At 27.1% G+C, this 27,229-nt stretch overlaps 2 protein-coding genes and 1 pseudogene across 2 annotated transcripts; 1 reads left to right on the top strand and 2 right to left on the bottom strand.

Moving 5' to 3' along the window:
- Positions 1–1,349: 1,349 nt before the first annotated feature.
- LOC149515157 (uncharacterized) lies at positions 1,350–3,899 on the bottom strand. The gene is made up of 4 exons (XM_089742999.1): positions 3,865–3,899; positions 2,726–2,775; positions 1,513–1,688; positions 1,350–1,376 (listed from the first exon to the last, which is right to left on the bottom strand). The coding sequence occupies exons 1-4, from the start codon at positions 3,897–3,899 to the stop codon at positions 1,350–1,352; spliced, it is 288 nt and encodes a 95-aa protein (XP_089599125.1).
- Positions 3,900–5,231: 1,332 nt separating this feature from the next.
- On the top strand, positions 5,232–17,651 carry LOC149515156 (monodehydroascorbate reductase-like; annotated as a pseudogene).
- A 5,133-nt stretch (positions 17,652–22,784) lies between these two features.
- Positions 22,785–25,927, bottom strand: LOC149515155 (uncharacterized). Its single transcript, XM_089742998.1, has 2 exons — positions 25,814–25,927; positions 22,785–23,119 (listed from the first exon to the last, which is right to left on the bottom strand). Exons 1-2 carry the CDS (start codon positions 25,925–25,927, stop codon positions 22,883–22,885), a joined length of 351 nt encoding a protein of 116 aa, XP_089599124.1. The 3' UTR covers positions 22,785–22,882.
- Positions 25,928–27,229: the final 1,302 nt, after the last annotated feature.

The raw sequence follows: 27,229 nt of genomic DNA, 5'->3' as shown, positions 1-27,229 counted from the left end.
AAGCAGTGATGAACGGCAATGTTTATACCGGGTGGCAAAATCATGTTGACATCCAAAGGTCAGCCAAGAAGGAGGCTGGCCTCCCTATAAATATGTCTGACCAATCTACAGTACAAAAATCGGTTAATTACAGAAAAGGAAGAAGGAGAAGTCGCTGAGCAAAAGAAAGAGCAGAAATTGTCTTCACTGCTAAAATGTTTTGTGAAAATGGATTCATATTGAAGCAACCAAGCATGTTGTTACATAATGTAATGCATCTCATGCAGTTATAATCATGTAGAGTGTCTGTGTGAGTTGCAAAGGGTGGTTTGATTTTATTTTGCATTACTTAGAACGCAGTAATGTGAGAAATTGGAGTTTCTTTCATTTTTATGTAGTTGTCAGACTGTTTATAGGGTTATGTTGCATTTACTTTTGATTGATATCTTTACTTTCTTTGCCTGAAAGTTTCCTCTTCTGATTATAGGGATATGCAGGAGGGGAGTTTGCCGAACAGGGGGTGCAGACAGGCGAACTGGGCATCATTTCCTAGTAGGGGGATGCTTTTTACTGTATTTAATAAAACTTTCACTATCATTGCATTAGAAGAAGATTAGCCATTCTATTATGTTGCAGTTATCCATTTTGCTTGCATTTTATATTTTAGATCACTGTCAGCATATTCTATTTCATCAAATACAAGCCCTTTGTTTGATTCTATCACATAATTTCATTACCCAATACACAGGTTAGCTTTTGAAAATCTCTCATTCTGCTATGTTCAAGGGACTCCTTCCTCTGGATGCTCCTCTTACAATATGTCTGATGTTGTCCAAGTTCTATTCTACTGTAATAGAGGCCAGCACCAGTGGCATTTACACTACAGCACTGATCGTAACTGCTGCTGTTGTCATTTATTGATCCCATGAACGGATAAATTTATATTGCATATTACATGACTTTTGCTTTCTTATGCATAGGTGGCTCCATATGAACGTCCCGCTCTGAGTAAGGGATATTTCTTCCCTGAGGGTAACCTAGTGTGCTTAATTGTACCTATTTGATAAATTGAAATAAATTCTAAACTCGTATAAATGCAATTATAACTATGCTTTTAATTGCTACACCGTTCTGTTGGCCATCCGATTGTTTTGTTTCATGGATCAATTCGGTGATTTGTTCTTTGCAGTTATCCATTTTGCTTGCATTTTATATTTTAGATCACTGTCAGCATTTTATGTCTTGTCTATCCAATATTTGAATCCAGGAAAAAAAAAAAAAAAAGACTACATCCTCCGGGATAACAAAACTTCAAATCTAAGTCAGGCTTAAACTGAAAAAGAAAATTTCTGCAGAATCCAATCAACATTTTAATCGAAGAGACTGAAGCTCATATCCTGCAACAAATTGAATAAAACAGAAGTTAATTAGAAGAAATATATCTGTGATAGTACTAAATGCACAAAACCAAGATTGCAACAAAACTTTAGATAATCATAAATTAAGAAAAAAAATAAGGTTTCGAGTTATTACATCATCTGATTCCTCTTTCTCTTCCTTCTTGGTCTCAGCTGCAGCTGGAGCAGCAGCGGCTCCAGGTGCAGCAGCTGCAACAGCAACACCACCACCAGATGGTACCGAGGCAAGCTTCTCCCTTCCAGATGCAATAAGCTCTGTTATATCTTTTCCCTTGACTTCTGATAAAAGAAGCTTTACATAATATCTTTACATAATAGAATGTAAATTACATTCATCGATGAAATAAAAAAACAAACAAAAGAAAATGTGAATGTTTTTTTAATGGAAGTTTCATTTTCATCGAAAGCGCTAAAAGAAAATAAAAATAACAAACGAAAATGTCGAAACAAAATGAAACAAAACAATGGTCGCAATCAATGAGTTGTATTACTTATACGACACTAGACATTTTATAAACTTCTTTTTTTTTTTTTTAATTTTGAATAATTCAAGGTTTTGGTGTATTTTAGTTTTATATGAGTTCAAATTAATTCATCTTGTTATTAGTTTTAACTAGTTAGAATAATTTAAAATTCATTTTTTTTGGTAAAGTTAAATTATCAGTTGTAAGCTTAAAAATTTTGATTCAAACAATAGTCATTTTAAATTAAAAGAAAATGATATTGTTTTATAAAAAAATTTTAAATTTAACTTTTGAGTGGAAATGCTTATATTTAAAATTAAATCAAATACTAAAATGTAAAACTAATATCAAAAAAATTATTTCATTTATTATCAATGAAAATTTTAAATTACATAAATGAGTTTAGTAAGATGATATATACTTTTTTAAAATATATTAAAAATTAAAAAATATTTAAAAATAAATATATATTAATCTCTTAATTTCTGCTATGAAATTAAAAAAGTTATACTAACAAAATATTAAAAAAGAACTACAACATAAAACATTAAAAAAATAGAGACAAGGTTAAAAGATTATTAGGTTTTAAGTATTAATGAGGAACTTGGTATAAAAAGCATGTGTCCTTAATTTTCACAATCTTAAACGGCTATTGATAAATTAATCATTTAATTATTTATTTTAATTTTCCACCAACTAAACAAGTTGTGAGTAAGATCAATATGAGCAAAAGGCAACAAGGCAAATTAATGAGGAATGGCTATGGATCATTGTCAGCAAAATTAAACCATTTCTTCAGTCGCAATAAATTTCTTTAGTAAGACTGTCTAAGATTTTTCAAAAGCTGGAGACTAAAAAAGGAAAAGGCCATTTTTTCATTTGCTGCTGCAGCATCCCTAGCTAGTATACCATAGCTTTTTTTTTTTTTTAATACATGTATATACGTGCATATTAATGTGTATAAATACATATATAAATTTGTTGGTTTTTACGTATGTACATGAATGTGTAGGTAGATGAAATAAGACTCACAACTCTTTTTTTTTTGCTATTTTAATTCAAATGCTTGATTGGAATGAAAACATTTTAATTATTAAACAGTTATTATTATATTATAATTTTTAAGAAAAAAAAAAACTATAATAGTGTGCCTTAAGTGTATTTTTGAAGTTATTATATTAAGTAATGTTTTCAGCCCATACATTAAAAATCATCAAATTAACTAATCATTGAATTGAGAACAAAATTATCAATTATTGTATTTTATGCAAAAATATTGTTAAAATAATTTTTTTTATTAATTATGAAAATAATTAAATTTTAACTTTGACAGTAAAAAAATTGGATGGTAAGTGGTAACCATGACTAAGGATATGCTGTAAATATAGGGAATTACCCTTCAATAATTGATTGAAAAACAATATTAGAGCTATACTGCACCGATGAATAAGAATATATATTTTTTCGAAATTCATATTAATTATTTTTTACGAGCAAACCTTTATTGTTTTCATTTCTCTCATTTTTTTTAAATAAATAACCTAACCTTGATAATAAATTTTAATATCTCATTTTTAGAGAGAAAAAATAAATGAGAATAATATTTAAAAAATAAAACAATATGTTGACATGATATGAATATGATACAAAAATTAATATGAAGATTATATGATTTAAAATTTTAGTAATAAATATATATAGATTTAACAAAATAAAATATATATTTAATATATTTATATTTATATGAATTATAACACGTAATTTTCGTATAAAACAAAATATAAATATATGAATTTTAATATTTTATAAGAAACAAATACATAAATCTTTAAATCTAGATATGCTACTGCTTATGGTATCCTTCTAAGGCCTTGTGTGTGCTCGAAAAATACAAGGAAGATTAAAAATTAAAAATTTAAAGCAAACAAGCAAAGATTAAAAACAAAAATGTGCAATGATGCCCTTACTTTTCATATATTGGTTCATTTTTTTAGACACATTACCTCGTTTGAGATCCTCTTTCAATGATAGCTTCCATTATTCATGCAAGAAATATCCTTTCTTTTTTCTGCCTTCCGTTTTTAATTGATTCCGTCATTTCAAACAATGTTTCAAGAATTCAATAAATTTTAATATCATTTTGGAATTTGATATAAGGAAAATGTAAATGGATAATTGTTTTGTTCCTTGTTAATAAAATTTTTAAATTTTATAAATAAAAATAAAAAAATTATCGCATGCAATTTTATTTATTATATTAATTTAATATTTTTAAATATATCTTAATTGGATGAGATAATCCATTAATAAAATTAAAAAATTTACCGATATTGTATGAAATGATTTTCCCATATGCCAATATTCAATCCTCACACAACGAAAAAATGTAAAAAAAAAAAAAAAAGAATATAATAATTCATAAAATACTTAACTTAGCTCAATTTATTTCTTTTATTTATTCCTTGATGGAGTAAAAAAAAAAGAAGTGAAATTATTAACAAGAGTAATCACAGTGACATTCAAAATTATTAACACATCTCCCTAAAGCCAAAGGTCCATAATTATTGGAACAGTTAGCAGTGCAGTCGTCAACCTTGCACCCTGGCATATCCTCCAAAAATATATGACAAGTTTTTGCCTCTGTCATCATTGGTTCACGTCCTGAAAAGCAAATTACAATAAAGTATAAAATTAATTATTATTTATTAAAATTAATAAATCACAATCAAATACATAGTAATTGAACAAAAAAACAAAGAAGAAAATTGGTTCACCAAATTTGCCAAGGAGAAGGACTGAAAGAAGTAAAATATATATGAAACCTTTCATGATGAATGAAGAGCTGTTTTGAAGTGGAGTGAATGGGTGTGATAATAGTAGTCTATAAATATTCATATGGAGCTATAGGGTAAAGTTTATTTGGAAACAAATCTCATTACAATTTTTGCTTGGATTTAATATAAGTTGCTTTCCTTTTGAGAATATTTATATATATATATATATATATAAATATTCCTTACCTATAGTAACATCAAATAATAGCACCAAATATTAGTTATTTATGTTGATTGAATTACCCAAGAGTGCATTTGAATGCAATCAAATAATCGATCTAATTGAGTTATGATTGGCATTTAAATTGCATTTGACACTTATTTATTCGTTGCCCAATAAATCATATATTATGTAAATACTATGCAAACATTGTAGCGTTTTCTTTTTGAATAATATGCAAACATAGTATAGAAAAAATATATACATTTATTAAATTTAAATGAAAAATCTAGCCTTTGGGCTTCCTGCTCTCAATCAAGTTGAAACTTAGACCCCAAGTATGGAAATATTTATTAATTTAATTTGGGCTTAAACCATGACCAAGGCCTATTCATCGCAGCTCGCAACATCAGAATCATGCGTCGGAGGTTTAACTGATGGTTGTTGAACTTGAATGTTTAGTACAAGGGATAAAAAAAGAAAACATTGAAAAAATAAAAAATTAATTTAAAATTATAATATTTGATTTGATTTAGATATTTTTTTATTTAGTTTAGATTAAATTCAGATATTAAATATATATATTAGTATAAAATTTAATTTAGAATAAAAAATGAAAAATCAAAAGAAATTGAATCAAATAAAATTATATATTTTTATTAGATTTTATATAATTTTTAAATCTTATAAAAATAATAATTTTAGGAGAGTGATCAAGCTACACAAAAAAAATTTTACATATTTTTTTAATAATTGATTTTAATAGATTCTTTAGGAGAGCGTAGGTACTTTACTCCCTTCTAAGAGGGATGGAGCCCGAGTACAGAGCTCAAGTAATGTAAATGCATGTGATAGTGTGTGAAGGATAAAAAATAACTGATGGTTGTTGAACTTGAATGTTTAGTACGAGGGATAAAAAAAGAAAACATTGAAAAAATAAAAAATTAATTTAAAATTATAATATTTGATTTGATTTAGATATTTTTTTATTTAGTTTAGATTAAATTCAGATATTAAATATATATATTAGTATAAAATTTAATTTAGAATAAAAAATGAAAAATCAAAAGAAATTGAATCAAATAAAATTATATATTTTTATTAGATTTTATATAATTTTTAAATCTTATAAAAATAATAATTTTAGGAGAGTGATCAAGCTACACAAAAAAAATTTTACATATTTTTTTAATAATTGATTTTAATAGATTCTTTAGGAGAGCGTAGGTACTTTACTCCCTTCTAAGAGGGATGGAGCTCGAGTACAGAGCTCAAGTAATGTAAATGCATGTGATAGTGTGTGAAGGATAAAAAATAACTGATGGTTGTTGAACTTGAATGTTTAGTACGAGGGATAAAAAAAGAAAACATTGAAAAAATAAAAAATTAATTTAAAATTATAATATTTGATTTGATTTAGATATTTTTTTATTTAGTTTAGATTAAATTCAGATATTAAATATATATATTAGTATAAAATTTAATTTAGAATAAAAAATGAAAAATCAAAAGAAATTGAATCAAATAAAATTATATATTTTTATTAGATTTTATATAATTTTTAAATCTTATAAAAATAATAATTTTAGGAGAGTGATCAAGCTACACAAAAAAAATTTTACGCTCTCCTAAAGAATCTATTAAAATCAATTATTAAAAAAATTTTACATATTTTTTTAATAATTGATTTTAATAGATTCTTTAGGAGAGCGTAGGTACTTTACTCCCTTCTAAGAGGGATGGAGCCCGAGTACAGAGCTCAAGTAATGTAAATGCATGTGATAGTGTGTGAAGGATAAAAAATAACTGATGGTTGTTGAACTTGAATGTTTAGTACGAGGGATAAAAAAAGAAAACATTGAAAAAATAAAAAATTAATTTAAAATTATAATATTTGATTTGATTTAGATATTTTTTTATTTAGTTTAGATTAAATTCAGATATTAAATATATATATTAGTATAAAATTTAATTTAGAATAAAAAATGAAAAATCAAAAGAAATTGAATCAAATAAAATTATATATTTTTATTAGATTTTATATAATTTTTAAATCTCATAAAAATAATAATTTTAGGAGAGTGATCAAGCTACACAAAAAAAATTTTACATATTTTTTTAATAATTGATTTTAATAGATTCTTTAGGAGAGCGTAAGTACTTTACTCCCTTCTAAGAGGGATGGAGCCCGAGTACAGAACTCAAGTAATGTAAATGCATGTGATAGTGTGTGAATGAACATATAAGTTTCATTCCCCAAAAATAAAATACAAGACAAAAAGGGAAAATGTTATTAAACAAATAATTACAATTTAAAACCATTAGACCGAATGATAGGATAAATTCAAAAATTATGGCTTGACTCTCTAGTATCCCCAGTGGAGTCGCCAAACTGTCATAACATATAGATCTAAAAATCTATAGCTAGATTTAACAAATTATTAGAGTCGCTACCAATCTTTTTTATCTAGGTGTGATAATTAATATTTATTCTCAAAATTTTTATTTTTATTATTTTTATTTATTTTTTATGCAAAAATACTCATAAAATAAACTAACACATAAATTTTTTTTTTAAAAAAGTAAAATTAAAAATACCAAAAAAAGGAAATGGCTCGGCTTGCGGCTGAGAGTGGCTCGACTTTAGGAAGAAAAATGGCTCAAAAAACACGGCTTGGGAGTGCGTGACTTGGCTCAACTCCAAGAAAAGGCTGGCACGCTGGTCAGGCGCGGGTTACGATCGGGTCAGGTCGACCCAAGTAGAAACGCACAGATCCTGGGGATTTACTAACACCCAAAACGATGTCGTTTATGCTGGTATATAAGGTCGAAACTCAATTTTTTTAGCTGATGCCTCTTCCTTATTCTCTCTCTTCCTTTTTTTTTCTACTCTTTCTCTTTAAAAGAACTCAAATTTCAGTTGAATGTTTTATCGAAATCTAAAAAAATACATTGAAAACTGGAAAACGTCGTCAAAAAATTCAAAGTTGGCCGAAAATTTCATCAAAAAATTGATCGAATTCTGGAATTTTCCAAAAATTTTCCAAAAAAAAACCTAAAAATTCAAAAAAATTCCTAAAAATTCTATGATTGCTACTAACACCTCAAAGCCCTTTTTTTGCTTCTGTTTTCTTCTTTCCTCTCTATTTTCAAATGTGTCCCCTATTTCTGTTTTGTTCCATTCCAAGCCTATATTTATAGGCATTGATCAAAGGAATTACTAATCAATTTTGATTCCCTTTTTTATTGGGATTCAGAAATAGTATTTTAGTCCAATTCCAAACCTACCAACCTTCCTAAATTTATGACAGAATTTTTTATTTTTTTACCTTTTTTTTGTTTTCTAATTATTATATCTTAAAAATAAATAAATAAATAAATAAAATAGAATTCAAAATAATAAAAATAAAGAAATTGGGCCAATCTACCCTTTTTGGACCAGATATGAGCTAAGCCCAATAGGCTTAGGCCCAGCTCCTGTTGAGCCCAATGGGCATGGGCCCGGACAAATTAGGGTATCTATAGTTGCCCCTCTTTGCACATTTTCTGTGAAACATGAATTGTACAAAGACGTAGAAACACATTCAAGACTTAACTCAACACGTTCTTATTTTTTCTTCTTTTTTTTTAGTAAACAAATTTTCTCTAAACAAAGGCAAAACAACTTTGAAAAAATAAATGGCTCCTCTGAATAGAGACAACAGAACTTTTGAAAAAATAAATTACTCCTCTAAATAGAGGTAACAGAACTTTAGAAAGATAAATGGCTTATCTGAATAGAGATAACAGAACTTTGAAAAAATAAATGGCTCATATGAATAGAGGTAACAGTACTTTGGCAAAATAAAATGGCTCATCTAAATAGAGGCAACAAAACTTTGAAAAAATAAATGGCTCCTCTGAATAGAGGCAACAGAACTTTGAAAAAAATAAATGGCTCTTGTCAATAGAGGCAATAGAACTTTGAAAAAATAAATGGCTCCTCTGAATAGAGACAACAGAACTTTGAAAAAATAAATGGCTCCTTTGAATAGAGGTAACAGAACTTTAGAAAAATAAATGGCTCATTGACAATCATGACTAGACGAGTCATAGATCATGTTTGATCGAAAACTCAAAGATTCACAATTTAAGTTCAAAAGTCAAAGGTTCAGATTCGTAAAAACCTTTCAGCTTCACAAGAATTCACTGAAATTTAATTCTCAAAATTTCAGTTTCACAAGAATTCAATTTTGCAAGATCTTAAGATTCGCATTCGTAAATTATAAGACTCACATCCATATTCAAAGAGTCTCATTTGAATTTTGAAGATTCACATCCAAAAGTTCAAAGTTTTTTATTCGAGTTCAAAGGCTCATATGCAATAAAACTTAGAGTTTCACTTCTAAGTTCAAAGGTTCTCACTCAAAATTTTAGAAATTCGCATCCAAAAGTTAAGTTCAAAGCTTTTCGTTTGAATTTTGGAGATTCACATCCAAAAGTTCAAAACTTTCATTCTAGTTCGAAGATTTACATTCAACGAACTTTAGTATTTCACACCTCAAAGATTCTCAATTTGAAACTCGAAGATTTTCTTTTGAAATTTAAAGACTCTCATTTGAAATTCAAAGATTTTCATCAAAAAGTTCATAATTTCTTTTTAGGTGACCCAAAATTTTGCATGAATGAATGTCATAATCAAAGATGCAAATGCTTTCTTAATGATACAAATGCAATAACCTAGATTCTCATAATGCCATGCATGTCCAAACAAAGTTTTAATTCATCAAATTATATACATGTACTATTTAAACAATGATGCTTACATGATGCATGTAATGCAAACGTCAATAATGTCATGAAATCCTAAATAACTGTGGTAATATGGCTCTCAAGACTCCATCATTTTGAGCTTCTTAACACTAGCCGTCTCAGAATAAATTCTGTCTTTTATCACTTGATCATCGCTCATAAGCTTCTTAGTATAAATTTCATCCTTCATCACTTGATCATCGTTCATGGGCTACTCAGTACTAGTTTTATCCATTGTCCCATATCATTGTCATCACTCAATCATAACTCACAAGTTATGTAGACCAATACATCCCTATCTTCATCACTTGGTTATAACATTTTTCAAGATTTACCCCCTCTTTATTTTGTTGACCAATCCATTATCATATTCCCTATTTGGTCACATCATATGTCTTTTCAAATAATCTTTTTTAGGTTTTTACCACTTCTTCATTTTGTTACCACCTATCATCTTGGATTTTTTTTAAAAGAATATAAGACTCTTTTATGCACATTGTCATTCATTTATCACCATTTCAAATTATGATAAATATAATGCACTCATACATTTTTTTGATTTATTTTGAAGATGCAATAATAAAGAAGTATAAGGTGAATTGAGAGAAAAGTAATTAATGAGGAACAAATGGAGAGAGAAACAAGTTGGATGTATGTTATTGGGATGAATGAGATATTCAAACAATGAATATTCAAGCAATTCTAAATATTAATATAGGATTTTTCTTAAAAAACTCATTCTACTAACTTTAAGCTTATTTGATCTTTGCCCCAAGCTTTGAGGGATCTTCAGATGTCTTGATCTCTCATTTATGTGAAATGTTTATCCAACTTTCAACTCAGAGATTTTTTACGTAAATTGCCTTTTCGGGTTTTTAATTTGAGTCTTTTTTTTCTTATTTTTATTTTTATCTTTTTTTATTTTTTTCTTTCTTTTTTTTTTCTTTCATTCTTTCACCCATTATTGATATCTCTTCCACATCAATTTTTAAAGCAACAAAGCATGATTCTGTCATTCCATCACGAGCATACCTTAGTCCAACATATGATCATTTAATTTGAGCATTCACATTTGACCCAAATAGACTTTTAAAGGTTGTAATGCAAGCCATGGTAAAGGGGTCATGAAAGAAATGGATAAAATAGGCTCAAAAAATGTGTTTAAAGGGTTTAAAACCAAAGGATCACTTCTCATAATTTGAAACAACTTGGCATTTTACCCCTTTCCACTTTATTTCACTACTTTTTCCTTTTTCATCTCATTTCTCACAAAAAGATTCTCATTACTTTACCCCAAATTATGTATGGCATTTATTTATTTTCTCTCTTTTCTTCATTTTGTTTTGCTTTCTCTCTTTGAAGCCTTTTACGATCTTTTACCACTTTTTCTTTTAACAAAATACCCATCAATGTGGAAGGTGATCCTTGGTCAAGGTTCTTTAGAAAAAAATTACAATAGACTCAAAAGAGTAGCAATGAATGGTTTTTCGAATGGTAAAAGAAAGATGGTCATTTTTCATTTCAAATGTGAATGCTTTTCTTGAACTTCATCTATTGAACCAAAATAAGCTCATGGATCTTTATGAATGACTGCATATCTTCAAGACATACTAATTTTATATCAGCTTATTTTTTTAAAATAATCTTATCAAATCAATGTGAATGAGTTTTCAAAATTAAATTTCAAAATTATTGTTATCCTTGTCTAAACATTCATCGTTTGGAATTTGAAAATGGGAATGAAATTTTTTGAAAGGTAACAAAGAATATAACAGTGATTGAATGAAAGAGAAAAAAATATAATGAAATACATTAACTTACCTTTTTATTAAAATGATAACAAATGAAATCCTATTGCCTAAAAAAAATTCTAACATCACTCTAAAAGAATTTCTAAAATGACAAGAAACTTTTAACTGACCTTATCTTTATTTTCTAAAATTATGCTTTTGTGTAATCGGGTGGAGAAGTTTGATTCATATCTTGCCCCCTGATTCATTACAATTCTCTAGACTTTTTTGAATCAATGTGTTCTTGATTCTCACTCAGAGCATTGACATTGTGATTAGGCAATGGATTGCCACTAACATTAGGTGTTGTTGCTCCTCTTTAATCGAAACTTATCATTCTATCCTTGATCAATCGTTGCATCTTATGTTTCAAAGCAGTGTAATTTTTAATGGAATGGTCAGTAATTTTATAGTGATAGTCACATGAGCTGTAGGATCATACCACTTGGGATAGGGTGGCTTAGGTGGCTCCACACGATTGAGAGCAATCAAGTGGTTGTTATAGAGCTCTTGATATAACTTCGTATAAGTAATCGAAATTGGATCGAATACAAATTTTTCTTGAATAATTTATTGTTATCGTAAACCACTTGTCAAGTTAGCAAGATGAACCTGGGGCATTATGAGAAGTTGAATATTAAGGCTATATATGAGAGCTTGATGGCTAAAAACAAACTGGTATGTTAATGGGTAAGATGGTTGTGAAGCTGGCTGGTATGAATAGGATGAGATATTATTCACAGTAGGATAGTATGAGGAGTAACCCTGTGGATAAGGTTGGTATCCCCTGAACTGTCTGTCAAAGCCTACAGCTTGAGCTTCAGTTTCTTTTTGCTCTGATGTTTTCTTGATTTCACCTCTTTTTAACTTATCATTTTTAATGATATTCTCAATGATTTCATCTGAGATCATCATGTCGATGAAGTTTTTTGTGGTATTTCCTATCATTTTTTCATAATAAAGAGATTTCAAAGTGCTGACAAATAATACAGTGGTTTTCTTTTCAGTCAAAAGAGGTTACACTTGAGTTGTCATGTCCCTTCACCTCTGGATGTATTATTTGAATGATTCAGTTACCTTTTTTTATATTTTGTAAAAAAAAATGATCAAAAGCTAAGTCTATGATATGTCGGTATTGACTGATTAAGTCATGGGTCATATCACTCTAAGAATGAATACGATTTCTATCTAGCTAGATATACCACCTAGCAACAGAGCCAGTGAAGTTATCTTAAAATACGTGCATTAAGAGCTTTTCATTATTGGTATGGGTAACCATTTTTCTACAGTACATAGTAATGTGAGTTTTTGAATACTTTGTACCATCGTACTTCTCGAACTCTGGCACCTTGAACTTCGAAGGGATAACCACATCCGAGAGTAAATAAAGTCCAACAAAATTGAAAGAACCATAAAAACCAATCCTTTTTACAGCCCGTAACATTTGTTCTAGCATGCTAATATTCAAGTTTTTTTAGGATTCAACCACTTTTGGCTTTTCTTTCTCTTTTTCTTTTAGTTCATCCATATTAGGAACTTGAATCAATTTTACTACCTTTTCAGTAAAGACATGATTCACATAGCTGTGGTAATGCCCTTGATTAGAGGCTTATAGCATTCCAGGATATGTAGGATATGTGAATTATTATGATGGAACCTCTTGTGTAGACTGGGCTTGAGGTGGACCAAAACCAGATGGATATAAGGATCAGTCGCTTCTTGTGATGGATGATCCTGTTGACTGGTATTCTTCTTCATATTTTTCTTTTTATTTAGCTTATTGTGAGCATCCAAAATCTTACTCAACTCATTTTCAAGCTTCTCTTGAGCCTTCTCTATCATGTCAAGACGGTTGGAATTTTTTTGTTCCATTTGTCTAACTTTGGCCCTTGTGTTGTATCGATAAGTTGGGTTCTTGCTTGATAGAGCTATCCTTAAACCTTGAGTATCACAATTATGATCAGAAATGTTATGCTATATTTTATGCTTGATATGTTGATGCATGACATGTACCTTTTTAAGGATGAAATAAAGATGATGCAGATATATAATGTTACATATGACAATGAAAATGATGCATGACAAAGTTAAACAAAAATGGTTAATTTCATTAATGAAATGAAAGTGATATAGATACAAAATGTTACTTATGACAATGATGTATGCAAATACACAAAGTCAAACAAACAAAATAGTTAGATCGTAAACTGTTCCTTCTCGTGTCTTAATTTTGGGTTAGGTCTATCAATGGGTAGAAAGGGCTCTATCTTAAGGTTGGTCTCTTAAGTATACAATATATGCTAGGTTAGGTGATTTTGACCAAGGTTTTCAAATTGTTTCTTACATCATAGTCTAGCATAGACTAGTAAGGTAGTCCAATCCTCACCCATCACAGGCTACTATCATAAATTATTCATATTGAGTGAGAGTATCTCGCTAGTCATTACGAAGATTATCATCTCATGAGAGCGTAGGTACTTTACTTCTTTCTAAGAGAGACGAAGCCCGAGTACAGAGCTCATGTAATGTAAATGCATGTGATAGTGTGTGAAGGAACATATAGGTTTCATGCCCCAAAAATAAAATACAAGACAAAAAGGGAAAACGTTAGTAAATAAATAATTACAATTTAAAATCATTAGACTAAAGGATAGGATAAATTCAAAAATTATGGCTTGACTCTCTAGCATCCCCAGTAGAGTCGTTAAACTATCATAAAATATAGATATAAAAATCTATAGCTAGATTTATTAAATGAATGGAGTCACCATCAATCTTTTTTATCTATGTGTGATTAGCTACTTAAGGAATCTATCCTCTTTAAGGAGCTCTTAAGCTTGACTAAGGATTCTTAAAAGAATAGGTTCGAGTCTACTAATCAGAACAAGGTTCGGGAGTCGGTTATATATAAGGAAGGTTATAGCACCTCCACATGCCCATCCGAATGATGGTACCATATTATTTTGAATTTATCCTATTGTCTTGAGTCTAATGGTTTCAAATTTTAAGTTAAATATTGGAAACAATTTTTAAAATTCTCCATCAATCTAGTAGAATTTTTAAAAATATTTTCTCACCTCAAGAGTATTTAAGAATCTCATTTGATTTCTTGAAAAGGTTTCATCGTCGAAAAAAAAGGTTTATTTATTATTTATTATTATTATTTTTTTTGTTGAAAATAAATCTAATTATTTCACTATTTGGACCAAATTAAAAATATTTTCTCTTTTGAATTTCTAAAATTTTCACCATTTGGGCCTATTTAGAAATTCTTTTTTTTTCTTTTTTTCTTGAAAAGAAAATAATATGACAATTATTTTTATTAAAATTTCATCTAAATTATTCCATAATTTGTGCCAAATTTAGAGAAAATTTCTCACATAGAGATTTATTAGAAATTTACCATTTGAAATTTCTAAAAATCTCATCCTTGGATAATTATCATATATTTTCAACCAAAAATTTTTTTGTTTGGAAAAAGAATACAATTACTTTTATTGAAATTTTCATTTAAATTATTCCACCATTTGGGACAAATTTAGAGAAAATTTCTCACATAGAGATTTCTTAAGAATTTATTATTTGAAATTTCTAAGAATCTCATCATGAAGTAATTTGTATTTAATTCCCATAATTTATATATTTTTTTATTTTTTATTTTTTGTTTGAAAATAAATATTAATTATTGTTATTGAAACTTTATCTACATTATTTCACCATTTGGGCTAAATTTAGACAAAATTTTTCACCTAAGAATTTTATAGAAATTTATCATTTGAAATTTCTATAAATTTCATCATTGGATAATTAATATTTATTCCCAAAATTTTATTTTTATTATTTTTTTAATTTTTTTTCATGCAAAAATACTCATAAAATAAACTAACACAAAATTTTTTTAAAAAAAGTAAAATTAAAAATACCCAAAAAAAAAAAAATGGCTCAAAAAATATGGCTCGGGAGTGCGCGGCTCGGCTCCAGGAGAGGGCTGGCACGCGGGTTACGATTGGGTCAGGTCGACCCAAGTAGAAACGCGCGGATCCTGGGGATTTATTAACACCCAAAATGATGTCATTTTATGCTAGTATATAAGGTCGAAACTTAATTTTTTTAGCAAATGCCTCTTTCTCCTTATCTCTCTTTCCTTCTTTTTTTTTTCCTTCTCTCTAAAAGAACCCAGATTCTGATTGAATGTTATACCGAAATATGAAAAAATACATCAGAAATTGGAAAATATCGTCGAAAAATTCAAAGTTGACCAAAAATTTCGTCGAAAAATTGATCAAATTCTGGAATTTTTAAAAAATTCAAAAAAAAAACCAAAAAATTAAAAAAAAATTCCTAAAAATGCTACAATTGCTACTAACACCTCAGAGCCCTTTTTTTTTGCTTTTTTTTTCTTTTTTCCTCTTTGTTTTCATGTGTGTCCCCCCATTTCTGTTATGTTCCAAACCTATATTTATAGGCATTGATCAAAGGAATTACTAATCAATTTTGATTCCCTGTTTGATTGGGATTCAGAAACAGTATTTTAGTCCAATTCCAAACCTACCAACCTTTCTAAATTCACCACAGAATTTTTCTGTTTTTTTACCCTTTTTTTGTTTTCTAATTATTATATCCTAAAAATAAATAAATAAATAAATAACTAAATAAAGTAGAATTCAGAATAATAAAAATAAAAAAAACTGGGCCAGTCAGCCCTCTTTGGATCATATCTGAGCTAAGCCCAATGAGCTTAAGCTCAGTCCCTGTTGAGCCCAATGAACTTTGATCGAGACAAATTAAGGTGTCTATATGTTCAAAAGATGAAAGAGATAAGTTAAAAAAATAATTTAATCTCATTATTAGGTCTATAAAATCAATAATTAAAAAAATATAAACTAAAATGTTTTATATTAGAATAGATTGATTCGTTATCATAATTTTATATTAAAATATATTAAACTTTTATATTAAAATAAATATATAAAACCCAAAAACTTAAATTTTAATAATAAATAAATCAAATTAAACAAATAAAATTTGATTTAAATCAAATCATATATAAAATAAATTCAAAATTAGATAAAATTTTAAATTTTTTTATATTATATAATTTTTAAAAAAATCAATTTTAATTTAATTCAAGCGTTATCTATATAATCAAAGCACGCTGCCTCTCCTTTTATTTTATTTTTTAATAATTAACGTTCATTCTTTTGACTGATGTGATGATTTTCCGGTATTGGTCGTACGAATCATTATCGTGTACGAAGATCATTACATCAGATATTACAGAAATCAACTTATTATGCTAATACAGTGCACCGGCTTTTCACCTCTGGCATTGCTGCTTTATTTCTATGAGGGCTATTATGCTAATAAAGGGATCAAGATTATTAAGGGAACAGTCGCAGTTGGATTCACCTCTGACTCAAATGGAGAGGTTAACAGCGATCTTTCAGAGGCCTTGATGCTTTGATCATTTTTTTACGGGACTGAAATCATTTTCATGGTGATATTTTTGGCCACTGTTCAGGTGAAGGAAGTAAAACTTAAGGATGGCAGAGTGCTGGAAGCTGACGTTGTTGTTGCTGTTAGTGGAAGACCTCTTATAACGTTTACCTAAAGGGCAGGTTGAAGAGGAGAAGGGTGGAATAAAGGTTGGTTTGATCAGTGCCAGGATCTCAAACACCTTTTCATCAATAAATGTCGGCTTGAAATTCCTAAGCATAAATCCTAAGTAAGATCTGCATGTGATTGAATAACACAAATTATTTGATTGCAGACTGATGCTTTTTTCAAAACAAGTGTTCCCGATGTATATGCTGTGGGTGATGTACCACTTTTCCTATGAGGTTATACAACGATTTGAGAAGGATTGAGCATGTTGACCATGCCCGGAAATCAGCAGAAGAGGCAGTAAAGGTTTGTTATCTCACTTGGTTCATCTATTTGTATGTTTATTGACTTAATCTTGATACTCAATTATCGGCTAAATGTTACAGAAGAATCGAACTGTGCAACCTTTAAGAAAGCTACAGATTTGACTTCTCGGTTTGTATATTCTCGGATCTTACCGGATCAAAGATGGGAAGGTGGCTGGAGCTTTCCTAGAGGGTGGCACTGTCGAAGAAAATCAGGCTATTGCTAAAGTTGCTAAGCTTCAGCATACGGTTGAGAATTTGGAAGCCCCGACAAATGAAGGTCTGTCCTTTACCTGTAAGATTTGAAGACAACAATGTCGAAACAAAATGAAACAAAACAATGGTCGCAATTAATGAGTTGTATTACTTATACGACACTAGACATTTTACAAACTTTTTTTTTAATTTTGAATAATTCAAGGTTTTGGTGTATTTTAGTTTGACATGAGTTCAAATTAATTCATCTTGTTATTAGTTTTAACTAGTTAGAATAATTTAAAAATTTTTTTTTTGTAAAGTTACATAATCAGTTGTAAGCTTAAAATTTTTTTGTTCAAACAATAGTCATTTTAAACTAAAGAAAATGATATTGTTTTATAAAAAAATTTTAAATTTAACTTTTGAGTGGAAATGCTTATATTTAAAGTTAAATCAAATACTAAAATGTAAAACTAATATCAAAAAAATTATTTCATTTATTATCAATGAAAATTTTAAATTACATAAATGAGTTTAGTAAGATGATATATACTTTTTTAAAATATATTAAAAATTAAAAAAATAAATATATATTAATCTCTAAATTTCTCCTATGAAATTAAAAAAATTATACTAACAAAATATTAAAAAAGAACTACAACATAAAACATTAAAAAATATAGATACAAGGTTAAAGTTAAATTATATTAAAGATTATTAGGTTTTAAGTATTAATGAGGATTGGTAGAAAAAGCATAAACCCTTAATTTTGACAATCTTAAACAACTATTGATAAATTAATCATTTAATTATTTATTTTAATTTTCCACCAACTAAACAAGTTGTGAGTAAGATCAATCTGAGCAAAAGGCAACAAGGCAAATTAATGTGGAATGGCTATGGATCATTGTCAGAAAAATTAAACCATTTCTTCAATCGCAATAAATTTCTTTATTAAGATTGTCAAAGATTTTTCACAAGCTAAAGACTAAAAACAAAAAAACCATTTTTTCATTTGCTGCCGCAGCAACCCTAGCTCGTAAACCATAGCTTTTTTTTTAATACATGTTTATACGTACGTATTAATGTATATAAATACATATATAAATTTGTTGGTTTTTACGTACGTACATGAATGTGTAGGTACATGTAATAAGACTCACAACTCTTTATTTTTTTTATTTTAATTCAAATGCTTAGTTGGAACCAAAACATTTTAATTATTAAACAGTTATTATTATATAATAATATTTAAGGGAAAAATACTATAATCGAGTGCTTTAAATGTATTTCTAAAGTTACTATATTGAGTAATGTTTTCAATTGATACATTAAAAATCATAAAATTAATTAATTATTGAATTGACAAAAATTTATCAATTATTGCATTTTATGCAATAATATTGCAGTAATAATGTTTTGTTATTAATTATAAAAATAATTAAATTTTAACTTTGACAGTAAAAAAATTGTATGGTAAGTGCTAACCATGACTAAGGATATATATGTTGTAAATATAAGGATATTCCCTTCAATAATTGATTGAAAAACAATGTCAGAGCCAGTAGTATTGATGAATAAGAATATATTTTTTTTGAAATTTTAATTAACCATTTTTTATGAACAAACCTTTATTATTTTCTTCTGATTTTCTAAATAAATAACCTAAACTTGATAGTAAATTTTAATATCTCATTTTTATAGAAAAAAAAATAAATGAGACTATTATTAAAAAAAAGAAATTAAAACAATATGTCAACATGAAATGAATACAATATGAAAAAGTAACATGAAGTTAATACGATTTAAGATTTTAATAATAATTATAAATGAGTTTAACAAAATAAAAAAAAATTTAATGTTTTTGCATTGATATAAATTATAATATGTAATTTTTGTATAAATACGATATAAATATATAAATTTTAATATTTTACATGAAATAAATATATAAATCTTCAAATCTAAATATGTTATTGCTAATGTTATCCTTTTATGCCCGGTAGGTGCATGAAAAATACAAGATTAAAAATTTAAAATAAAAAATTTAAAGCAAACAAGCAGAAATTAAAAATAAAAATGTGCAACAATGCCCTTACTTTACAATACATTGGTTCATTTTTTTAGACACATCACCTCGTTTGATATCCTTTTTCAATGATACCTTCTATTATTCATGCAAGAAATATCCTTACTTTTTTCTCTTTTTCGTTTTTAATTGATTCTTTCATTTCAAACAATGTTTCAAGAATTCAATAAATTTTAGTATCATTTTGGAATTTGATATAAGGAAAATGTAAATGGATAATTGTTTTGTTCCTTGTTAATAAAATTTTTAAATTTTATAAATAAAAATAAAAAAATTATCGCATGCAATTTTATTTATTATATTAATTTAATATTTTTAAATATATCTTAATAGGATAAGATAATCCATTAATAAAATTAAAAAATTTTACCTATATTGTATGAAATGATTTTTCCATATGCCAATATTCAATCCTCACACAACGAAAAAATGTAAAAAAAAAAAGAAAAGAATATAATAATTCATAAAATACTTAACTTAGCTCCATTTATTTCTTTTATTTATTCCTTGATGGAGTAAAAAAAAAAAGTGAAATTATTAACAGGGGTAATCACAGTGACATTCAAAATTATTAACACATCTCCCTAAAGCCAAAGGTCCATAGTTATTGGAACAGTTAGCAGTGCAGTCGTCAACCTTGCACCCTGGCATGTCCACCAAAAATATATGGCAAGTTTTTGCCTCTGCCATCATTGGTTCACTTCCTGAAAAGCGAATTACAATAAAGTATAAAATTAATTATTATTTATTAAAATAAATAAATCACAGTAAAACATAGTGTAATCAAACTAAAAAAAAAAGTGAAAGAGGAAAATCGATTCACCAAATATTCCAAGGAGAAGGACCGAAAGAAGTAAAATATATATGAAACCTTTCATGATGAACGAAGGGCTGTTTTGAAGTGGAGTGAATGGGTGTGATAATAGTAGTCTATAAATATTCATATGGAGCTGCATGGTAAAGTTTATTTGGAAACAAATCTCATTACAATTTTTGTTTGGATTTAATATAAGTTGCTTTCCTTTTGAGAAGATTTATATATATATGTTCATTGCCTATAGTAACATCAAATAATAGCACCAAATGTTAGCTACTTATGTTGATCTCATTAATATTTGAATGCAATTAAATAATCGATCCCATTGAGTTGCGATCGACATTCAAATTGTATTGGACACTCATTTGTACTTTCATTTGTTGCCCAATGAATCTTATGTTATGTGAATACTATGCAAACGCTGTAGTATTTTCTTTTTGAAGTATATGCAAACATGCTATAGAGAAAATATAAATATTTATTAAATTTAAATGAAAAATCTTGTCCTTGGGCTTGCTACTCTCAACCGGATTAAAGCTTGACCAAAAATATAAAAATACGTATTGTTTTAATTTGGGCTTAAACCCACGACCAAGGCCTATTCCATCGCAGCTCGCCACTTGAGAATCATGCATCGAAAGTTTAACTGAAGATCGTTGAACTTGAATGTTGAGTAATGGAAGCAAGAAAAGAATGGGAAAAAATTAAAAATTAATTTAAAATTATAGTGTTTGGTTTGGTTGAAGTTTTTTTTTTCATTTGGTTTGAATTAAATTCAGATATTAAATATTATATCAAATTTTAAATAAAAAAATAAAAAACAAAAAAAAATTTTGAATCAAATAAAATTATATATTTTTGTTAATTTTTATATATTTTTTAAATTTTATAAAAATAATAATTTTAGGGGAATGATCAAATTATACAAAAGAAGTTTTATACAATTTTTTAATTACTGATTTTAATAAATTATTATTAAAATAAAAAAAATAATGTAATCTCTTCCTTATATCTATGAAATCAATAGTTAAAAAAATTATATAAAATTAAAATATTTTCGTTGATCTTTTCGCCTAATTTTATATCAAAATTTATTTAAATAAATTAAAATTTTATATTAAAATAAATAATAAAAACAAAAAAAAATTAAATTTCAATAATTAATAAAATGAATCAAATCAAAAAATTCAATTTTAATCAAATTATATAAAAGATATATTCAAATTTAAATAAAATTTTATAATATTACGTAATATTTTGATTCAATTTTATCCGAAACAATAATTTTTCGTTACATAATAGAGCCAAACTTTCGTGATTCTCTTTTTATTTTTTTAATAATTAACTTTCAATTTTTTTATTGATGTGATGGTATCATGGTACCGGTCGTACGAACTCATTAAAGTACATGAAAATCATTACATCATCGTTGCCACATCATCAATGACATCAACTTTAACTGTCCTTCCAAAATCCTTAATTTTCTGAAAAATTAGTCAGGGAAGATGCACGGTCAGCAGTGATGAACGGCAATGTTTATACCAAGTGGCAAAATCATGTTGACATCCAAAGGTCAGCCAAGAAGGAGGCTGGCCTCCCTATAAATATGTCTGACCAATCTACAGTACAAAAATCGGTTAATTACAGAAAAGGAAGAAGGAGAAGTCGCTGAGCAAAAGAAAGAGCAGAAATTGTCTTCACTGCTAAAATGTTTTGTGAAAATGGATTCATATTGAAGCAACCAAGCATGTTGTTACATAATGTAATGCATCTTATGCAGTTATAATCATGTAGAGTGTCTGTGTGAGTTGCAAAGGGTGGTTTGATTTTATTTTGCATTACTTAGAACGCAGTAATGTGAGAAATTGGAGTTTCTTTCATTTTTATGTAGTTGTCAGACTGTTTATAGGGTTGTGTTGTATTTACTTTTGATTGATATCTTTACTTTCTTTGCCTGAAAGTTTCCTCTTCTGATTATAGGGATATGCAGGAGGGGAGTTTGCCGAGCAGGGGGTGCAGACAGGTGAACTGGGCATCATTTCCTAGTAGGGGGATGCTTTTTACTGTATTTAATAAAACTTTCACTATCATTGCATTAGAAGAAGATTAGCCATTCTATTATGTTGCAGTTATCCATTTTGCTTGCATTTTATATTTTAGATCACTGTCAGCATTTTATGTCTTGTCTATCCAATATTTGAATCCAGGAAAAAAAAAAAAAAAGACTACATCCTCCGGGATAACAAAACTTCAAATCTAAGTCAGGCTTGAACTGAAAAAGAAAATTTCTGCAGAATCCAATCAACATTTTAATCGAAGAGACTGAAGCTCCTATCCTGCAACAAATTGAATAAAACAGAAGTTAATTAGAAGAAATATATCTGTGATAGTACTAAATGCACAAAACCAAGATTGCAACAAAACTTTAGATAATCATAAATTAAGAAAAAAAATAAGGTTTCGAGTTATTACATCATCTGATTCCTCTTTCTCTTCAACTTTCTCTTCCTTCTTGGTCTTAGCTGCAGCTGGAGCAGCAGCAGCAGCAGCGGCTCCAGGTGCAGCAGCTGCAACAGCAACACCACCACCAGATGGTACCGAGGCAAGCTTCTCCCTTCCAGATGCAATATGCTCTGTTATATCTTTTCCCTTGACCTCAGATAAAAGAAGCTTTACATAATAGAATGTAAATTACATTCATTGATGAAATAAAAAAACAAACAAAAGAAAATGTGAATGTTTTTTTAATGGAAGTTTCATTTTCATCGAAAGCGCTAAAAGAAAATAAAAATAGCAAACGAAAATATCGAAACAAAATGAAACAAAACAATGGTCGCAATCAATGAGTTGTATTACTTATACGACACTAGACATTTTATAAACTTCTTTTTTTTTTTTAATTTTGAATAATTCAAGGTTTTGGTGTATTTTAGTTTTATATGAGTTCAAATTAATTCATCTTGTTATTTGTTTTAACTAGTTAGAATAATTTAAAATTCATTTTTTTTGGTAAAGTTAAATTATCAGTTGTAAGCTTAAAAATTTCGATTCAAACAATAGTCATTTTAAATTAAAGAAAATGATATTGTTTTATAAAAAAATTTTAAATTTAACTTTTGAGTGGAAATGCTTATATTTAAAATTAAATCAAATACTAAAATGTAAAACTAATATCAAAAAATTTATTTCATTTATTATCAATGAAAATTTTAAATTACATAAATGAGTTTAGTAAGATGATATATACTTTTTTAAAATATATTAAAAATTAAAAAAATAAATATATATTAATCCCTAAATTTCTCCTATGAAATTAAAAAAATTATACTAACAAAATATTAAAAAAAAACTACAACATAAAACATTAAAAAAATAGAGACAAGGTTAAAGTTAAATTATATTAAAGATTATTAGGTTTTAAGTATTAATGAGGAACTTGGTAGAAAAAGCATAAACCCTTAATTTTGACAATCTTAAACAACTATTGATAAATTAATCATTTAATTATTTATTTTAATTTTCTACCAACTAAACAAGTTGTGAGTAAGATCGATATGAGCAAAAGGCAACAAGGCAAATTAATGTGGAATGGCTATGGATCATTGTCAGCAAAATTAAACCATTTCTTCAATCGCAATAAATTTCTTTATTAAGATTGTCAAAGATTTTTCAAAAGCCAAAGACTAAAACCAAAAAAGCCATTTTTTCATTTGCTGCTGCAGCAACCCTAGCTCGTAAACCATAGCTTTTTTTTAATACATGTTTATATGTACGTATTAATGTATATAAATACATATATAAATTTGTTGGTGTTTACGTACGCACATGAATGTGTAGGTACATGTAATAAGACTCACAACTCTTTATTTTTTTTATTTTAATTCAAATGCTTAGTTGGAACCAAAACATTTTAATTATTAAACAGTTATTATTATATAATAATATTTAAGGGAAAAAAAACTATAATCGAGTGCTTTAAATGTATTTCTAAAGTTACTATATTGAGTAATGTTTTCAACTGATACATTAAAAATCATCGAATTAACTAATTATTGAATTGACAAAAATTTATCAATTATTGCATTTTATGCAATAATATTGCTATAATAATGTTTTGTTATTAATTATGAAAATAATCAAATTTTAACTTTGATAGTAAAAAAATTGGATGGTAAGTGCTAACCATGACTAAGGATATATATGTTGTAAATATAAGGAATTGCCCTTCAATAATTGATTGAAAAATAATGTCAGAGCCAGTAGTATTGATGAATAAGAATATATCTTTTTTTAAATTTAAATTAACCATTTTTTATGAACAAACCTTTATTATTTTCATCTCATTTTCTAAATAAATAACCTAAGCTTGATAGTCAATTTTAATATCTCATTTTTATAGAAAAAAAATAAATGAGACTATTATTAAAAAAAAGAAATTAAAACAATATGTCAACATGAAATGAATACGATATGAAAAAGTAACATGAAGGTAATACGATTAAAGATTTTAATAATAATTATATATGAGTTTAACAAAATAAAAAAAAATATTTAATGTTTTTGCATTGATATAAATTATAATATGTAATTTTTGTATAAATACGATATAAATATATAAATTTTAATATTTTACATGAAATAAATACATAAATCTTCAAATCTAGATATGCTATTGCTAATGTTATCCTTTTATGCCCGGTAGGTGCATGAAAAATACAAGATTAAAAATTTTAAATAAAAACTTTAAAGCAAACAAGCAGAAATTAAAAATAAAAATGTGCAACAATGCCCTTACTTTACAACACATTGGTTCATTTTTTTAGACACATCACCTCGTTTGATATCCTTTTTCAATGATACCTTCTATTATTCATGCAAGAAATATCCTTACTGTTTTCTCCTTTTCGTTTTTAATTGACTCTGTAATTTCAAACAATGTTTCAAGAATTCAATAAATTTTAGTATCATTTTGGAATTTGATATAAGGAAAATGTAAATGGATAATTGTTTTGTTCGTTGTTAATAAAATTTTTAAATTTTATAAATAAAAATAAAAAAATTATCGCATGCAATTTTATTTATTATATTAATTTAATGTTTTTAAATATATCTTAATAGGATGAGATAATCCATTAATAAAATTAAAAAATTTTACCGACATTGTATGAAATGATTTTCCCATATGCCAATATTCAATCCTCACACAACGAAAAAATGTAAAAAAAAAAAAAGAGAAAAGAATATAATAATTCATAAAATACTTAACTTAGCTCCATTTATTTCTTTTATTTATTCCTTGATGGAGTAAAAAAAAAAGTGAAATTATTAACAGCGGTAATCGCAGTGACATTCAAAATTATTAACACATCTCCCTAAAGCCAAAGGTCCATAGTTATTGGAACAGTCAGCAGTGCAGTCGTCAACCTTGCACCCTGGCATATCCTCCAAAAATATATGGCAAGTTTTTGCCTCTGCCATCATTGGTTCACTTCCTGAAAAGCGAATTACAATAAAGTATAAAATTAATTATTATTTATTAAAATAAATAAATCACAGTAAAATATAGTGTAATTAAACAAAAAAAAAAGTGAAAGAGCAGAATCGATTCACCAAATTTGCCAAGGAGAAGGACCGAAAGAAGTAAAATATATATGAAACCTTTCATGATGAACGAAGGGCTGTTTTGAAGTGGAGTGAATGGGTGTGATAATAGTAGTCTATAAATATTCATATGGAGCTGCATGGTAAAGTTTATTTGGAAACAAATCTCATTACAATTTTTGTTTGGATTTAATATAAGTTGCTTTCCTTTTGAGAAGATTTATATATATATGTTCATGGCCTATAGTAACATCAAATAATAGCACCAAATGTTAGCTACTTATATTGATCTCATTAATATTTGAATGCAATTAAATAATCGATCCCATTGAGTTGCGATCGACATTCAAATTGTATTGGACACTCATTTGTACTTTCATTTGTTGCCCAATGAATCTTATGTTATGTGAATACTATGCAAACGTTGTAGTATTTTCTTTTTGAAGTATATGCAAACATGCTATAGAGAAAATATGAACATTTATTAAATTTAAATGAAAAATCTTGTCCTTGGGCTTGCTACTCTCAACCGGATTAAAGCTTGACCAAAAATATAAAAATACGTGTTGTTTTAATTTGGGCTTAAACCCACGACCAAGGCCTATTCCATCGCAGTTCACCACTTGAGAATCATGCGTCGAAGGTTTAACTGAAGGTCATTGAACTTGAATGTTGAGTAATGGAGGCAAGAAAAGAATGGGAAAAAATTAAAAATTAATTTAAAATTATAGTGTTTGGTTTGGTTGAAGTTTTTTTTTTTCATTTGGTTTGAATTAAATTCGGATATTAAATATTATATCAAATTTTAAATAAAAACAAAAAAAATTTTGAATTAAATAAAATTATATATTTTTGTTAATTTATATATATTTTTTAAATTTTATAAAAATAATAATTTTAGGGCAATGATCAAATTATACAAAAGAAGTTTTATACATTTTTTTAATTATTCATTTTAATAAATTATTATTAAAATAAAAAAATAAAAAATAATGTAATCTCTTCCTTATATCTATGAAATCAATAGTTAAAAAAATTATATAAAATTAAAATATTTTGATTGATCTTTTCGCCTAATTTTATATCAAAATTTATTTAAATAAATTAAAATTTTATATTAAAATAAATAATAAAAACAAAAAAAATTTAAATTTCAATAATTAATAAAATGAATCGAAT

This window comes from Durio zibethinus, chromosome 14, assembly GCF_047325235.1.
Source record: "Durio zibethinus cultivar Kanyao isolate XHJ-2024 chromosome 14, ASM4732523v1, whole genome shotgun sequence".
Taxonomy (NCBI): Eukaryota; Viridiplantae; Streptophyta; class Magnoliopsida; order Malvales; family Malvaceae; genus Durio; species Durio zibethinus.
The sequence above is the reverse complement of the archived record's forward strand: the minus strand, read 5'-3'. Positions and strand labels throughout refer to the sequence as shown.

Bases quoted from the DNA above. Each gene is read 5' to 3' on its own strand.
- LOC149515155 (XM_089742998.1), bottom strand. From the start codon at position 25,927: ATGGCAGAGGCAAAAACTTGCCATATATTTTTGGAGGATATGCCAGGG. The intron at 23,120-25,813 runs GTTAATAATTTT...TATTATGTAAAG, and splicing joins CTTTGGCTTTAGGGAGATGT to CTTCTTTTATCTGAGGTCAA.
- LOC149515157 (XM_089742999.1), bottom strand. From the start codon at position 3,899: ATGGAAGCTATCATTGAAAGAGGATCTCAAACGAG. The intron at 1,689-2,725 runs TTTCCTTTTTTA...ATTATGTAAAGC, and splicing joins AGCAAATGAAAAAATGGCCT to TTCTTTTATCAGAAGTCAAG. The intron at 1,377-1,512 runs GTAATAACTCGA...AATTTGTTGCAG, and splicing joins AGAAAGAGGAATCAGATGAT to GATATGAGCTTCAGTCTCTT.